This window comes from Oncorhynchus mykiss, chromosome 17 (genome assembly GCF_057628025.1).
Source record: "Oncorhynchus mykiss isolate SJ-2025 chromosome 17, ASM5762802v1, whole genome shotgun sequence".
Lineage (NCBI taxonomy): Eukaryota > Metazoa > Chordata > Actinopteri > Salmoniformes > Salmonidae > Oncorhynchus > Oncorhynchus mykiss.
Genome location: NC_143038.1, coordinates 63,749,289 through 63,766,189, shown reverse-complemented (window position 1 = coordinate 63,766,189; position 16,901 = coordinate 63,749,289). Strand labels below are relative to the sequence as shown.

The 16,901-nt window shown below is 40.4% G+C and overlaps 1 protein-coding gene across 3 annotated transcripts in view; it reads left to right on the top strand.

The window, feature by feature from the left end:
- Window positions 1-16,901, top strand: part of LOC110494675 (caM kinase-like vesicle-associated protein) — a 187,808-nt gene that overhangs the window by 166,847 nt on the left and 4,060 nt on the right. For all 3 annotated transcript variants that reach the window (XM_090206294.1, XM_021569955.3, XM_021569956.3), the window contains exons 2-5: window positions 13,057-13,192; window positions 13,329-13,460; window positions 16,064-16,138; window positions 16,447-16,585. In XM_090206294.1, coding sequence (XP_090062420.1) covers window positions 13,098-13,192; window positions 13,329-13,460; window positions 16,064-16,138; window positions 16,447-16,585 — 441 coding nt within the window. In that variant the 5' untranslated portion in view covers window positions 13,057-13,097. The remainder of the gene's footprint in view (window positions 1-13,056; window positions 13,193-13,328; window positions 13,461-16,063; window positions 16,139-16,446; window positions 16,586-16,901) is intronic.

The window sequence follows — 16,901 nt, the reverse complement described above, 5'->3', positions numbered from 1 at the left end:
ATTTGTCCGCTGAAGTCTGTTATGATGCCAAAATGCAGTCCGGTCTAGACCCTGGTGAGGACAAAGAGCACGCAGATGAGCTTCCCTGAGACAGTTTGGCTGTTTGTGCAGAAACTCTTCAATTGTGCAAACCCGCAGGTTCATCAGCTGTCCGGATGGCTGGTTTCAAACGATCCCGCAGGTGAAGAACCCGGATGTGGAGGTCCTGGCGTGGGTACACGGGAGGGCAGTTGGATGTACTGCCAAATTATCTAAAATTATGTTGGAGACGGCTTATGGTAGAGTAACATTGCATTATCTGGCAACAGCTCTAGTGGACATTCCTGTATTCAGTGTGCCAGTTGCAGGCTCCTTCAACCTGAGACATCTGTGGCATTGTGTTGTGCAACACAACTGCACATTTTAGAGTGGCCTTTTATAGTCCCCAGCACAAGGTGAACCTGTGTAATGATCATGCTGTTTAATCAGCTACTTGATATGCCACACCTGTCAGGTCGATGGATTAACTTGGAAAAATATAAATAAATGCTTTCTATAACAGGGATGTAAACACGCTTTTGTGCACATGGAAAATTTCTGATATCTTTTATTTCAGCTCATGAAACATAGGACCAACACTTTACATGTTATGTTTTATGTTTTTGTTCAGTGTATGAAATGAGCTATGGAAACAACTAGGGATGCACGCTATATCAGTGAGCATATCAGAATCGGATGATATTAGCTAAAAATGGCAACATTGGCATCGGCCCGATGTCTGTCTAGTTTAGCGCCGATATGCAAAACCGATGTCAAAGCTGACGTGCATACCTATATAACGTAAGTAGATGACATAATGACGCCACGAAAAATACACACTACAAGAGAACAAAACCAGAAAAATACTAAACTCACACTTCCAACAACTAAACAAGTTCAAGTCGAGCACTCATTTGAAGGAGTAAGACGTTTTCAGCAAGACAACTCAAAGGCGAAATCCATTAACGCCAAGATAATGGAATTCATTGCCCTTGACAATCAACCGTTCTCTGTCGTGGATGAAGTTGGCTTTCACCGACTGATCGAGCACCTCGAGCCCAGGTACACACTACCAAGAAGGCGCTATTTTTCAATTGTTGTACACAGTGTTGTTGAAATGCACATCTATGAGCTAGTTGCTATGGGCATCACTGCTATTAGCTTCACGACTGACATTTGGACCAGCGATGTCAGCCCCATGAGCATGCTGAGTCTGACAGCACAGTGGGTCGACGAGGATTTCGTACTGAGGAAAGCCGTATTGCATGCTCAAGAATGTTGCTGGTTCTCATTCCGCTGCTGCAATTTCAATGGCATTTGATAACCTGTTTTAAACTTGGAAACATGAACACACTCCTAGCGCCATTTGAACAAATGACTTGAGAAATAATCTCATCAACTGTGTCTGCAGCAGACGTGATACCCTCTGTCATGGCATTGAAACACCTGCTCAACAAAACTGCCGGCACAGACCGTGGGGTTAAAACTTACAAAAGTACTTGAGGCTGTGAACAAGCAATGGAAATGGACACAGTGACAGTGCGCACCGAGGAAGAGAGGCCACAAACAGACAGCTGAAACTTCACTGCTTGACATTCATGATGAAATCCTGGTTGAGAATGAAACGACTGAACAAATGAACAACGAAACAGCAAGTAAGTGAAAGAAATAGGTTTTGATTATGTTTTAATGGTAATGGGGACATACGTAAATGCCAACAAAATACCTTTTTGGTCAGTGTGTTTCTGTGTAGCCTTTATTTAACTAGGCAAGTCGGTTAAGAACAAATTCCATGTCACAATACAACAGGAATACAGCAGGTTAGACTGTGATGCCTAAGATACATTTTTACTTGCAATCATTAACGGGCGTTAGACTCTGTTCCTTTTTTCTTCCTTTCTTTGTTGGATTATAACAGGATATAAAGAGGACTACATGAAGTATGTCTTGCATGTAATGGACATAAAAAAAAGGACTTGTCTTGCATTATATTTACAGTTCCTTGCGAAAGTATTCGGCCCCCTTGAACTTTGCGACCTTTTGCCACATTTCAGGCTTCAAACATAAAGATATAAAACTGTATTTTTTTGTGAAGAATCAACAACAAGTGGGACACAATCATGAAGTGGAACGACATTTATTGGATATTTCAAACTTTCTTAACATATCAAAAACTGAAAAATTGGGTGTACAAAATTATTCAGCCCCCTTAAGTTAATACTTTGTAGCGCCACCTTTTGCTGCGATTACAGCTGTAAGTCGCTTGGGGTATGTCTCTATCAGTTTTGCACATCGAGAGACTGACATTTTTTTCCCATTCCTCCTTGCAAAACAGCTCGAGCTTAGTGAGAGGTTGGATGGAGAGCATTTGTGAACAGCAGTTTTCAGTTCTTTCCAGAGATTCTCGATTGGATTCAGGTCTGGACTTTGACTTGGCAATTCTAACACCTGGATATGTTTATTTTTGAACCATTCCATTGTAGATTTTGCTTTGTTTTGGATCATTGTCTTGTTGGAAGACAAATCTCCGTCCCAGTCTCAGGTCTTTTGCAGACTCCATCAGGTTTTCTTCCAGAATGGTCCTGTATTTGGCTCCATCCATCTTCCCATCAATTTTAACCATCTTCCCTGTCCCTGCTGAAGAAAAGCAGGCCCAAACCATGATGCTGCCACCACCATGTTTGACAGTGGGGATGGTGTGTTCAGCTGTGTTGCTTTTACGCCAAACATAACGTTTTGCATTGTTGCCAAAAAGTTCAATTTTGGTTTCATCTGACCAGAGCACCTTCTTCCACATGTTTGGTGTGTCTCCCAGGTGGCTTGTGGCAAACTTTAAACGACACTTTTTATGGATATCTTTAAGAAATGGCTTTCTTCTTGCCACTCTTCCATAAAGGCCAGATTTGTGCAATATACGACTGACTGATTGTTGTCCTATGGACAGAGTCTCCCACCTCAGCTGTAGATCTCTGCAGTTCATCCAGAGTGATCATGGGCCTCTTGGCTGCATCTCTGATCAGTCTTCTCCTTGTATGAGCTGAAAGTTTAGAGGGACGGCCAGGTCTTGGTAGATTTGCAGTGGTCTAATACTCCTTCCATTTCAATATTATCGCTTGCACAGTGCTCCTTGGGATGTTTAAAGCTTGGGAAATCTTTTTGTATCCAAATCCGGCTTTAAACTTCTTCACAACAGTATCTCGGACCTGCCTGGTGTGTTCCTTGTTCTTCATGATGCTCTCTGCGCTTTTAACGGACCTCTGAGACTATCACAGTGCAGGTGCATTTATACGGAGACTTGATTACACACAGGTGGATTGTATTTATCATCATTAGTCATTTAGGTCAACATTGGATCATTCAGAGATCCTCACTGAACTTCTGGAGAGAGTTTGCTGCACTGAAAGTAAAGGGGCTGAATAATTTTGCATGCCCAATTTTTCAGTTTTTGATTTGTTAAAAAAGTTTGAAATATCCAATAAATGTCGTTCCACTTCATGATTGTGTCCCACTTGTTGTTGATTCTTCACAAAAAAATACAGTTTTATATCTTTATGTTTGAAGCCTGAAATGTGGCCGAATACTTTCGCAAGGCACTGTAGGTTGTTTTCTCAATTATTATTAACAATTGAATCCAATGAACTGAGCAGGCTGGGCTGATATGCTTATAGCCTTGCTAGGACTTTCAAATATGAGCATGCATTTATAAGATTGTGCCGTTTTATTATTTCTATTAATATTATCTATTGATGTTACAATTTTTTTTTCTGACTGTTTTCCATGTTACTTGGTTAGTTCTCTTAAGCATCCTCATAGGTATTTATGTTATCATGGGACTGCCCATATTTCCCTCTGGCCAATGTCAATTGGTGGCCAAGGTTTTGCCTTAGGATGCAAAGGTGCGTCCTTTGGGTTCTCTGCCTTCGCTCAATTTAAAATGATTTCAATAGCAAAAGAAGACCAGCCTTCTGAATCAGCAACAGTGAAGGGCTTCCCCATCCTGAAAAGGAGAGGAATATTTTATCATATTGAAATGATTGATTCTATTGAAAAAGCTGGATGTTTTCTACTGAGGGGTAATAAGTGGCTTTTTATTATCTTCAGCAAGTTAGGTGAGAGCACAGTCTACTTTTGCTTCCATACATTTCATAAAAGGGACATTGTGTGTCTCCTTTAAACAGAATATGCACGGACAGTTTTCCTTGTCTGTCACAGTCAACAGACTGACAGTCTTATTATCCTAGACCTAATCTTTACTATTGTGCCAATGTCCATCCATTTTCAATTCATTTGAATGCTTTGTCTCCTAACATAAAGTTTTTTGTATTGTTTACGTGACCCATTCAAGCAATGAAAGACCTGAATGGACCACAATTTCTAAAGTGAATTAATTCCCGACAATGACCATACAAACAGGATGGTAATACACTAAATGGGGAGAGATAGGAAATGGTTTTGGATGTTGGGAGCATTGGCCTTGTGGCATTATGCTACAGTATGTAATGAATGACGTTTCATTCCCTTCCAATGATTAAAATACAAACCAGAAGAAACATAGAAATTGACCTTGTTTAATTTTAGGTGAGCATTTATTCCAGTGCTAATGATTTGTTTCCTCTTTCTGGTCATCCATCGATCTTTAACAATGATCGTAATGTGCTGGGTGCTTATTTGTCCTATTTCACACCCGTTGACTCCAATGCTTCCCACAATTGCGTCAACTTGGCTGGGGATGTTCTTTTGGGTGGTGGACCATTCTTGATACACACTGGAAACTGTTGAGCTTGAAAAACCCAGCAGCGCTGCAGTTCTTGACCCAAACTGGTGCACCTGGCACCTACTACTATACCCAGTTCAAAGGCACTTAAATCTTTTGTCTTACCCATTCACCCTCTTAATGGCACACATACACAATCCTTGTCTCAATTTTCTCAAAAATCCTTCTTTAACCTGTTAACAAATGACATCAATAAGGGATTACAGCTTTCACCTGGATTCACGTGATCAGTTTGTCATGGAAAAAGCTTAAAGTTTTGAATACTTTTTGTATACTCAGTGTATATTTAGCATTTGTTTATGCTGTAGTTTTGTGGTTGTTGCATCCTGAATTATAGTCCTAAATAGACATTGTTCCAGACTGTTGATATTGCTGTAAGGCAGAGTCTTTGACAAAGAACAATGTCTAACTTGTTTGTCTCAGTGGTGTTGTGACAAGACTTTTTGCGTATTCAGGATTGAGTTAGCACAGAGGCTCAGGCAATACAGCAAAGTATTATGAATGTTTTTGCATTATGCTAAGCATTATCTCTGTTAGCTATATCATACTCACTGATTCATGCTGCGTCTCGCAATCATTTTGTTTGCTGAAACTGATTTTAATTGTTGCTTTGCTAGGAAAACAAAAATATATAATAAAAAGCGAACAAGGGGTTTACCAGACATAAAACCAATTTCAAAAGTGACCCCTGAGCCGACACTTCACTATTAGAGCAAGAGGCGCATAGCGAAACCGTAATGGGATTTTAGAACTAAGTGTCACAAGGCAGCATGTCATTACGAAGCAGTTATGTGCGTGTGTGAGAAAATAGTTGATGCTGTAATACAGAGACAGCCAGGCAGGCAGCAGTTGTATAGGGACCATTCCCCCAGGAGCCATGCTAGGGAAGGGGGCTCAGCAGGAGAAGATTGGCACACTGTACTTTGGACTTCAAACCACTCACAAATCACCAGTTAGTGATGCTGAGCTCTGCAGCTTTCAGGTGCAAGATAAAGGAGGTGCATACTGTAGTTAGTATATATACACACACACACACACACATGCACAGACTAAACATTATGAATAACACAAGTATTGTAAATTATTACACATTATGTTAGCATGTATGTATTTGGCTATACTCTTACACCTGCCTTCTTTTACCTGGATTTAAAGGAGACTGCAGGAGGGGCTCCAGATAATGTATTGTGAACATGAAATATCTTCCATCTAACATTTTTCCTATTGTGTACGATATAGTGCTGAGGACGCAGTACTGAAATATTCATTAGATAATACACAGATACTCCCCCACTGGGAGGGGAGCTAGGGATAAGTGTAAAGGATACCTGTGGCCTGCCCTATCAGCTCCAACTCCCTAATGTTCCCAGTTATCTAGGCCCTCCCCACAAACAGCCCAGCCCTCCTGGTTTACCTGTTTCCTGGCCATGCATTTTTCCCTGTGACGAGGAGGTGCTGATGATGTAAAAGTGGGGTTTAGTGGTAATTCGCTAGGAGTTCAAAACTCATTATGGAAGAACAGCAGGTGTTGTACTGGCCTCATCATACTGCCATTGTTTACAGTTTGCTCGTTGTGGAAGCTTCCTTAGCCTGGCATCCTTGATCAACCAAACCTAAACTATTCGGTTTCACCAAAATAGCATTTCTCATTAATATACAATATCTCTAGGAACAACCGCTTACAATTTGTCGGATTTAATCTGTCCTTCCCAATCAAATAAGCGTTTTAAAATAGGTTTTTACACAGGGTCTCTCATTTTCCACCTGTAGAAGTGGGTGATCACGTGAGCGATTACTCTCAAGTGACGGCGTGGTCTAGAATGGACTACAATGGCAGCCCACAGGCGGAAAATGGGATTGTTCCTAGAGATATTGAATATGTCTCTGTGGATGGAAAACTTTGTTTTGGTGAAACCGAATAGTTTAGGGTTGGTTGATCAAGGATGCTGGGCTACCGAGGCTTCTGCAATGAGCCACCTAAACAAATGTTTTTAAAGATTTTTATTTAACCTTTTATTTAATTAGGCTCTTTGCAGGACGAGGGAAACTACAGAGCAACCAGAAACACATTTTCAGAGGCTTATTTTAGTGTATGTATGGAAGGGGTAAAGGGTAAAAACAAAAATGTGTGTACTCACACACAAGCGGCTTATGAAAATGTGCTGGCAAACCTGCTGGCACCACTCTTATATTATCTCTGTTATACAACCACCTAGACTATGGAATGTGCTGCAAGCTGACAGAGGATTACAGGCACAAACATACCGCTGCAGGTGTTGCTGCCAAAGGATAGCCACAAAATAAGAAGTTCATGAAGCTAATGCCTTTAAGACAAACATTTGGGGAGTGATGTCGAATATAAGGTCATCCAAAACCTATGGACTAAGGTTTTGACAGACTTGACCCACTTAAAGATCTATAGTGTTGTCCATTACAGTGCTGACTATCAAATGTACAGCTAAACTCTAGATGGACATGACAATCATATGTCATCATCCCCGTTGTTTTCTAATTCTAAACTCTTTTGTTGTCAATTTTACAGTAGGATACATTTACAGTAGGCTACATTTACTAGAGGTACTGTAGAATCAGTGTAGATAACTTCTGTCGTGGAATGGGTTTGTTTCTCTTGTGGAGTGGGTCCGGATCAGCATACACAATGGACTAGTACCACTCTCTTTATGAATGGAAAAAAGATATACAGTATCAAACAGAAATTAAATTAGTATAGTTGCAGGAGATATGACAACACAGAACAAATGGCCCATGTATTTTTACCAGTTGCAGTAGTAGAATTGCATGAGGTGAGGCTGATTTACAGTATCAGCTTCACTGTGCTTTTCAGTCAACGAGTCAGGCAGTATGTATCTCTGGAGCCCTGATCCTGTAGTTATATAGTAATGAGTCCCACTGTGGCCCACACTACACTCATCCTCCTCTTCTCCTTTCCTCTGTCTTCATTCCAGGAACTCATTCTCTCCTTCCCGTGCAGATGATTGATTCACGACCTGAAACAGAACTATGCGCTCTTCTCTCTTGCTGCAAAGTGTTTGTTATTTCCCTCTCCTGGCTGATTACTATCAGTCTACCAGTCAGATGGAGATATTGCCTGCTCCGCTCCGAACCAACGCGGACAGGGCTGCTGCTAGAGTTGAAGCACCATGGGTACATGGAATTTAATTACTGCTTTGAAAGCTCTTGTAATGAACAGCCAAAAAAAACAGACTTCTCTGCCAGAGTGTAGACTGTAGATAGCTAATGGCTCTGGCTTTTTGTGAGTTTATTAGAAATAAAAACAATTCTGGATGCAATCATTCTGGCTCTGAAATGATACTTCAGTCTTCTCTCCTGGCCCAGAGTGCTATTCTGGGAGATGGGCTCCTCTAGACAATGGAGTGTTCTTTACGTGGTCTAGTCCAGGGGTAGACAACGACATTGAACAAAAATATAAACGCACAATGCAACAACTTACACTTCTTAAAAGGAAATCAGTCAATTGAAGTAAATTCATTAGGCCCTAAGCTATGGATTTCACATGACTGGGAATACAGATATGCATCTGTTGGTTATAGATACCTTAAAAAAAGGTAGGGGGTGGATCAGAAAACCAGTCAGTATCTGGTGTGACCACCATTTACCTCATGCAGCGCGACACATCTCCTTCGCATAGAGTTGATCAGGCTGTGAAGTGTTGTCCCACTCCTCTTCAATAGCTTTTTGAAGTGGCTGAATATTGGCTGGAACTGGAACACGCTGTCGATCCAGAGCATCCCAAACATACTCAATGGGTGACATGCTGGTGAGTATGCAGGACATGGAAGAACTGGGATGTTTTCAGCTTCCAGGAATTGTGTACAGATCCTAGCTTATACCATAACCCCACCTCCACTAAGGGCCACTCTGGTGGCTTATGGTAGAGAAATGAACATTAAATTCTCTAGCAAAAGCTCGGATGGACATTCCTGTAGTCAGCATGCCAATTGCATGCTCCCTCAACTTGACATCTCTAGTATTGTGGTGAGTGACAGAACTGCAAATGTTCAAGCGACCTTCTATTGTCTCCAGCATAAGGGGCACCTGTGTAATGTTCATGCTGTTTAATCAGCTTCTTAATAAGCCACACCTTTCAGGTATATGGACTATCTTGGCAAAGGAGACTTTCTCACAAACAAAAATTTAAACAAATTTAAGAGAAATACGCTTTTTGTGCATATGGAACATTTCTGTTATCTTTTATTTCAACTCATGAAACATGGGACCAAAACTTTACACGTTGCGTAATTTTTTTTGTACAGTGTAGATTCAGCCGCGGGATGATTTTTGTCAGAGTGGATGGTCGGTCGGGGGGCTTGATCATACTGTAAGTATAATCATTTCCAAATGACCACAGTTGAGCCAAAACATACCTTGATTACATTGAGACCGGTGATGTAGTGGTAAAAAAAAGTGGGTCAACTATCAACTCCAGTGGGCGATTGGGGACGAACGACCACCGATATAAACCAACACATCTAACATTTTTAGAACAGTATTGTTTGATTGCACAGATTATCTTTTTTTAGTGAAGGAATTGCTTTACTCAACAGCCTCTCTGTCTGCTTGCTTTCTCTCTCTCTGTCTCCTCCTGCATTGCAGCCTGCCTCAGCCTCACCACTGTCTGGTTCATCACTACACTCTGTTAAGCTATTTTAAAAATAGATTTTTATATACATGAGAATAATATTACATTTTCTTTATATTTAAATTGTCTTTATAATTCACTACATTTTAGGTACCACAGGCTGTCCCAACACAATTATACAAAAGTCAATTCTAACAGTGTAAAAGGCCCTTAGTTTACTCAAAAATGTTGTATTCTAGACCCATTTGAAGAGAAACAAGTTGTAAATGCTTTTGATAAGATTACAGATTCTCTCCGGGGAACCCACATTGATCCCTGACCTGAAGTTTGGGAACCACTGTACTACTAACATCTCTCTGCTTACTTCTCTCTGCGTCTCCTTTGCCTCCTGCATTGCAACCTGCCTCACCACTGTCTTTCTCAGTAGTTATTTTGTTATGAGAACTTATCTTATGAGAGCCTATCTTTTGTTAAGATTATAGCTAGCTTAATTTCAGTAAACTGCTCCTCCTGAGCTTTGTTTAATGTTAATTTCTAACTTCTAGCCACTTAGCTAGCTATATGTAGCGAGAGCCCTTGGCTTGAACTAGCGAGTTAGCTGGCCACCTGAGTGAACTATCAGTGACTATTTTTACCAGTTGTTCACAAAGAGTATGTTTTGGGGGGGTCTGTTGACACAATAGGAGTCGAGGGATGTTTCAAAAATGTCTCACAAGCATCTCACAAACCCACTGTTTGCGGCGTCTGTACTTGCCAGCGTTGATGTGGACTGAGGTAGTATGTTTCCCATCTCGTGCCGTGGGCGAAGTTTGCCATTGGGCAGAGTAGTGAATGCTCTGCTAACAAGGCAAATCCGGGGGAGCATGCAAACATAAGGAGCATACCTGAATCATGATTCCACTCGTTCAGATAGGCAGGCGCGATTAGAACTCAGATCAAGAATATTAGCATTCTGAGGTTTAATCAACATTGGGAACGCAATAATAATGATAACTAACTAAATAAAAAGGTGAGTAAACGCTATTTCACAAATAGAAAGTTACGTATATGGCGTTTACGTGTGTTTACCCTCCACTACAGCCCTGATTGAGATACGATCGCATGTCTCTCTTTTTATTTGTGGGAATACTTGGGAACAGATTTCCTAAATTAAAATAATTATAAGCTTAATTCATAGTGATTTTGGTCTTTTTTGCAAAAATCTTTGGGGGGGGCAAAAGAATCACTCGCAGCCCGGTTTTGGCCCACTTTTCAGTGGAGAAGCAGGCTTTTACTCAGCCGTGTTCTAATACAGCACTTTCTCGAGTTGCTTGAAAATCTCAAATGGCTTAGGGGTCTTCCATTTAGAGAGAGTTATTCCTTCGGGTCCCATGGTTCAGAGCTTCAGACCCAGGTTAACATTTACCTAATGCCCATTAAGTCTCTAGCCTGGTCCCAGATTTGTTGTGCTTTTGCCTATTCCATTGTCATTGTCAAGCCATGACAATTCCATAAAGAATTGTCAAGAGAACAGAAACAGACTGGCACCCATGCTATTAAATATCAGCGTGTTCCAAGACATTATTTACTGCTAACAATAGGTCACAAACACATGTCCTCAAATTTCTGATTTGAACCGTAATCAATAGACTCCTCTGCCTGTCTGTCGGTTTAGACCTTTACCTGCTTCCCAGCCGTAAGTGAAGGTTCACACTGAGCATAGGAGATGCCTCATAGATCATGAATGATCGGTCTGAGTGTTGTCAGAAGACAATTAGTGTACTATCGTGTATACCCAATGAGATTTTTTATCAATTCAATTACTCACCTAGATCTTTGCATTTCGGTTGCTTCCTATACAATGGCTACTTTTTTTGGATGATAAATGTTGAAATTGCTGAAATAACGGACTGTGCTTTTATTGCATACACTGTACTTGTACCCAGTGGTGGAAAAAGTACTAAATTGTCATACTTGAGTAAAAGTAAAGATACCTTAATAGGAAATGACTCAAGTAAAAGTCACCCAGTAAAATAGTACTTGAGTAAAAGTCTAAAAGTATTTGGGTTTTAAATATACTTAAGAATCAAAAGTAAATAGAATTGCTAAAATGTACTTAAGTATCAAAAGTAAAAATATATTATATTAAGCAAACCAGACGGCACAATTTTCTTCTTTTTATTTTATTGACTGATAGCCAGGGGCACACTCCAACACCCAGACATAATTTACACACAAAGCATTTGTGTTTAGTGAGTCCTTCAGATCAGAGGCAGTAGGGATGACCAGGGATGTTATCTTGATAAGTGTGTGAATTAGACCATTTTCCTGTCATAATGTACTTCTGGGTGTCAGGGAAAATGTATGGAGTAAACAGTATATTATTTTCTTTAGGAATTTAGTGAAGTAAAATTTGGCAAAAATATAAATGATACCCCAAAAAACTACTTAAGTAGTACTTTAAATTAATTTTACTTAAGTACTTTACACCACTGCTTGTACCTAACTATTTTTTTGCTCCTAATACAACAAGATTAGAACTGATTTGAAATCAGTAGCTATTACTGCAGCTTTGGTATAATGGTTCATTTACAAAGGCCAAATGCCTTTCCTGTTTATCATTCATTTTCCCATTGTTTCCTCATGTATTCGTGATCCTTCCATAAGGACGTGTTATTTTCCTCTACCACGGAGTGAAACTCGCATTGATTTTCCACCAGAGATGCGCCATAATTTTTCTTCTCTTAATAGGGACATGACTGATGACACTCCAATGAGATGGCACCTCAGTCAAATGCACTCTCCTCCTCATCCTCCCACTTTATTTCACTCTGCTTTCTACTGCCAAATCAACAGGGTTGTTCAGCAACCAGAAACCCATCCAAAGAGGATCATATTTATGTATTCAGGGAACTGTATGCTCTGTTCAGAAATAACCAAATCTACTGCTGATGCTGGTGGTATGAATTGTCCAAAGCTGAATAGTGTGTACGTATTGGACCAGGGACATTTATGAACACCAATTCAGTTCCAAAAGTAATTTTTAAAAGGTTGTAAATTGCCATTCTGCCTAATAGCTAAATGAAAACAGGAAGTTATCCTAAATTCATAAAAATCTCTATTACATTGAGACATTTGCCAGCTTGTCTTTTATTCCATGCATCTTTCCCCACTGCTACATCCTTTCAGAGTAGTCTCTATGAGATACAGAGAGCAGACCAAGGTGGTAAAGGGCTGTCTGACTCACTATTGAGTGAAAAGAAAGCAGCCTTCCAGATTACTGGAGAGTTCAATCTTTTTGCAGGAGAGTTCTTGTGAATAATATTGAGTCCAAAGTGACAGGCATATATGACGGGCATATTCGATAAACACATTTTGAAAACGATAAGTGCATGATGTTCCTCTGCCTATTTTGTGCATGGATTGAAAGCATTGATTTAAAAACAACAAAAATCTGCAATTGTTAGTAATGAAATGCTACATACTTTGTCATAGCATTGCATATGCTGTATACATGCTGTATACTGTATAAGAACAGCAAGGTAATATACAATAGGCTTAGGTCATGGTGCTCTTAAGTTGTTTAGTAGTGAGGTGGAACTTGGTATCTACTGTTGTACAATGTGTACTATTATAGCAACAATATGCTATGTCTTGGTAACAGGTGGTGTTGGTGTGATCTCCCTGTGTAGCTGAGGAGCTGCCATGCCATTTGGCTGTTTGACACTCGGGGAGAAGAAGGATTACAACAATCCCTCAGAGGTGACTGATAAATATGACCTGGGACAGATTGTTAAATCGTGAGTATTCCTTCACAATGACTGACATTCCGTAGTCTGAGACTTTAACTAAATAGTAAAAGAATGCTTCTTCCACTCAGTATAGCTTTTAGTGAAATGTTTATTTTGTTTGCTCTTGTGTGTGGTCCTTGTTTAGGGAGGAGTTCTGTGAGATCTTCAGAGCAAAGGACAAGAACACACTCAAAATGTTCACCTGTAAAAAGTTTCTGAAAAAGGATGGGAGGAAAGTGAGAAAAGCTGCCAAGAATGAGATCCTGATCTTGAAGATGTAAGTTACATTCAGTTTGGCTTATGCATTATTTCAGAGCTTTACCCGTGGCATCTGGAATGCCACAGGAATCAAATCAATCAAATCAAATTGTATTAGTCACATGTGCCGAATATCTTACAGTAAAAGGCTTACTTATGAGCCCCTAACTAACAAAGCAGTTAAAAACAAAATATGAGTAAGAACAAGAAATAAAAGTAACAAGTAATTAAAGAGCAGCAGTAAAATAACAATAGACGACACAACAGTGTGGTGCCTGAATAGCAACCTATCCCTCAACGTAACCAACAGAACAGTCTATGACTAGGGTAGCTGGAGTCTTCGATAATTTTTAGGGCCTTCCTCTGACACCACCTGATGTAGAGGTCCTGGATGGAAGGAAGTTTGGCCCCAGTGATGTAGTGGGCCGTATGCACTACCCTCTGTAGTGCCTTGCGGATGGGGGCCGAGCAGTTTCCATACCAGGGAATGATGCAATCAGTCAGGATGCTCTCGACGGTGCAGCTGTAGAACCTTTTGAGGACCTGAGGACCCATGCCAAATCTTTTCAGTCTCTTGAGGGGGAATAGGTTTTATTGTGCCCTCTTCACGACTGTCTTGGTGTGTTTGGACCTTGTTAGTTTGTTGTTGATGTGGACACCAAGGAACTTGAAGCTCTCAACCTGCTCCACTACAGCCCTGTCGATGAGAATGGGGGCGTGCTCTGTCTTCTTTTTCCTGTAGTCCACAATCAAAGGAGATGTCTTGATCACGTTGAGGGAGAGGTTGTTGTCCTGGCACCAGGTCTCTGACCTCCTCCCTATAGGATGTCTTGTCGTTGTCGGTGATCAGGCCTACCACTGTTGTGTCATTGGCAAACTTAATGATTGTGTTGGAGTCGTGCCTGGCCTTGCAGTCATGAGTGAACAGGGAGTACAGGAGGGGACTGAGCACGCACCCCTGAGATGCCTCTGCATTGAGGATCAGCGTGGCGCCCCCACCGGAGGAATCCCAGAACATATTCCAGTCTGTGCTAGCAAAACAGTCCTGTATCTTAGCATCTGCTTCATTTTTTATTGATCGTGTCACTGGTGCTTCCTACTTACATTTTTGCTTGTAAGCAGGAATCAGGAGGATAGAATTATGGTCAGATTTGCCAAATGGAGGGCAAGGGAGAGCTTTGTATGTTTCTCTGTGTGTGGAGTAAAGGTGGTCGAGTTTTTTCCCCTCTGGTTGCACATTTAACATGCTGATAGAAATTTGGTGAGACGGATTTAAGTTTCTCTGCATTGAAGTCCCCGGCTACTAGGAGCGCCGCCTCTGGGTGAGTGGTTTCCTGTTTGCTTATGGCGGAATAGAGCTCATTCAGTGCGGTCATAGTGCCTGCATCAGTCTGTGGTGGTATGTAGACAGCTACGAAAAATACAGATAACTCTCTAGGTAGATAGTGTGGTCTACAGCTTATCATGAGATACTCTAACTCAGGTGAGCAAAACCTTGAGATTTCCTTAGATATCGTGCACCAGCTGTTATTTACTAAAATACATAGTCCGCACCCCCTTGCCTTACCAGGTGCCGCTGTTCTGTTCTGCCGATACAGCGTATAACCAGCCAGCTGTATGTTGATAATGTCGTCGTTCAGCCACGACTCCGTGAAGCACAAGATATTACAGTTTTGAATGTCCTGTCGGTAGTTTAATAAATGTTCTGCGTAGGTCGTCAACAAAAAAAATTCTCCAAAGATTCCCTGTTTGCTAGCAGAACGGAAAGAATACAAAATGCATTAATCATTTTGTTAAAATTTCACATTTATGCAATTGAAATGGAAAAAACACCATAGAGGTAGTTAACTACAAATGACTTAATACCTGTTACTAATTACTGAAGTTACACATACTGTTCCCATAACATCCCCATTACGTTCCCATAACACCACTCCTGTTCTGCTTGAATTCTCCATTAGCCTTTAACAATGGAAAGTTCTTTGACTACCATAAACTCTGAAGCAAGCAAAGGAAATGTACCTTTTCTAGTTACAGTAACGCAATATCTCTTTAGCAGTCTAGTCTGAAATTAGCATGGAGTAGGACCTGTAATGAAAGAGTCACAGACCACAATCTGTAATTGAAAAAAATATATATTCAAATGTAATTAAAATACTTTGGTGATTAAATTAATTTAGACATTAACTTCCATTTTTTAATAGAATATGCCAATCAAAATTCCTTGAAAGACCAAATAAAATGTATTATTAGCACACGTTAGTTTACTGCTGTAATGAGACCGATCTCTAGGTTGAATTAATTCATCCAAATTTCACTGAAATTGGAAATGGTCCACTTTCCATACAGATCCAAATATCATCAAGTCACTCATACAATATTACAAGTAATGTCCATTTTTGCACTATACTGATTTTATTCAATGCATGAGTAGGCATTTCATCTGAATTTAACTTGAATGGGAAATGGTCCAATTTTCTAATGTTTATTAAATCATTAAACAACTAATACATTTGATCAAATGTTATGTCTTAATGATTCCTAGTCAATCTTGGTTTAAAGTTGCTCAATATATGACTTTGTTTTTCTGTTTCCATCTGTGACTCCCTCCCTCTTTCACAGGGTTAAACATCATAACATCCTCCAGCTGGTTGATGTCTTTGAAACTAGGAAGGAATACTTCCTCTTCCTGGAGCTGTGAGTGTTATTGGAGGTTATTGAGTGACATTGGTTAGGGCTTTTTATTTGTTCTCTTGAAGTCATCATGGTTCCGTTCCAATGATTACACCATTAGGGAGTGTACCTACGTCCTGCAGACTTGCCAATGCATACTCTCTTTCTCAACCCCTGTGTGAAATGTCAATTTTCCATATTCTCCTGGAGAATCTCATTTTAGTAAACTCATCTGAGAGTTGATTTTTACTTCTTGAATGTTGCGAGAGGCCTAGAGTACAATTTAGAAATACGACACATGAGTGGTTTTCTCTGGATGTTCTTCTCTGCAGAGCTACAGGCAGAGAGGTCTTTGACTGGATCTTAGACCAAGGCTACTACTCGGAGAGGGACACCAGCAACGTTGTCAGACAGGTGTTGGAAGCCGTGGCCTATCTGCACTCCCAGAGAATCGTCCACAGGAACCTCAAGGTATACTGCGCACACACACAGCACACTGCTCCCATCTGGTGTTTCATAGAGGTTATTACACCATAGGCCACTCAATCGGGTGACAGCATTAGAAATAAGAAATGTACCGTCATTTCTGGACTATTAAGCGCACCTGAATATAAGCCGCACGCACTGAATTATAAAAAATAAAAAAAATTGTACATAAATAAGCCGCACATGTCTATAAGCCGTAGGTGCCTACCGGGACATTGAACCAAATGAACTTTACACAGCCTATAAACGAAACACGGCTTGTAACAAAAATAAATATGCTTTTAAACGAAACACGGCTTGT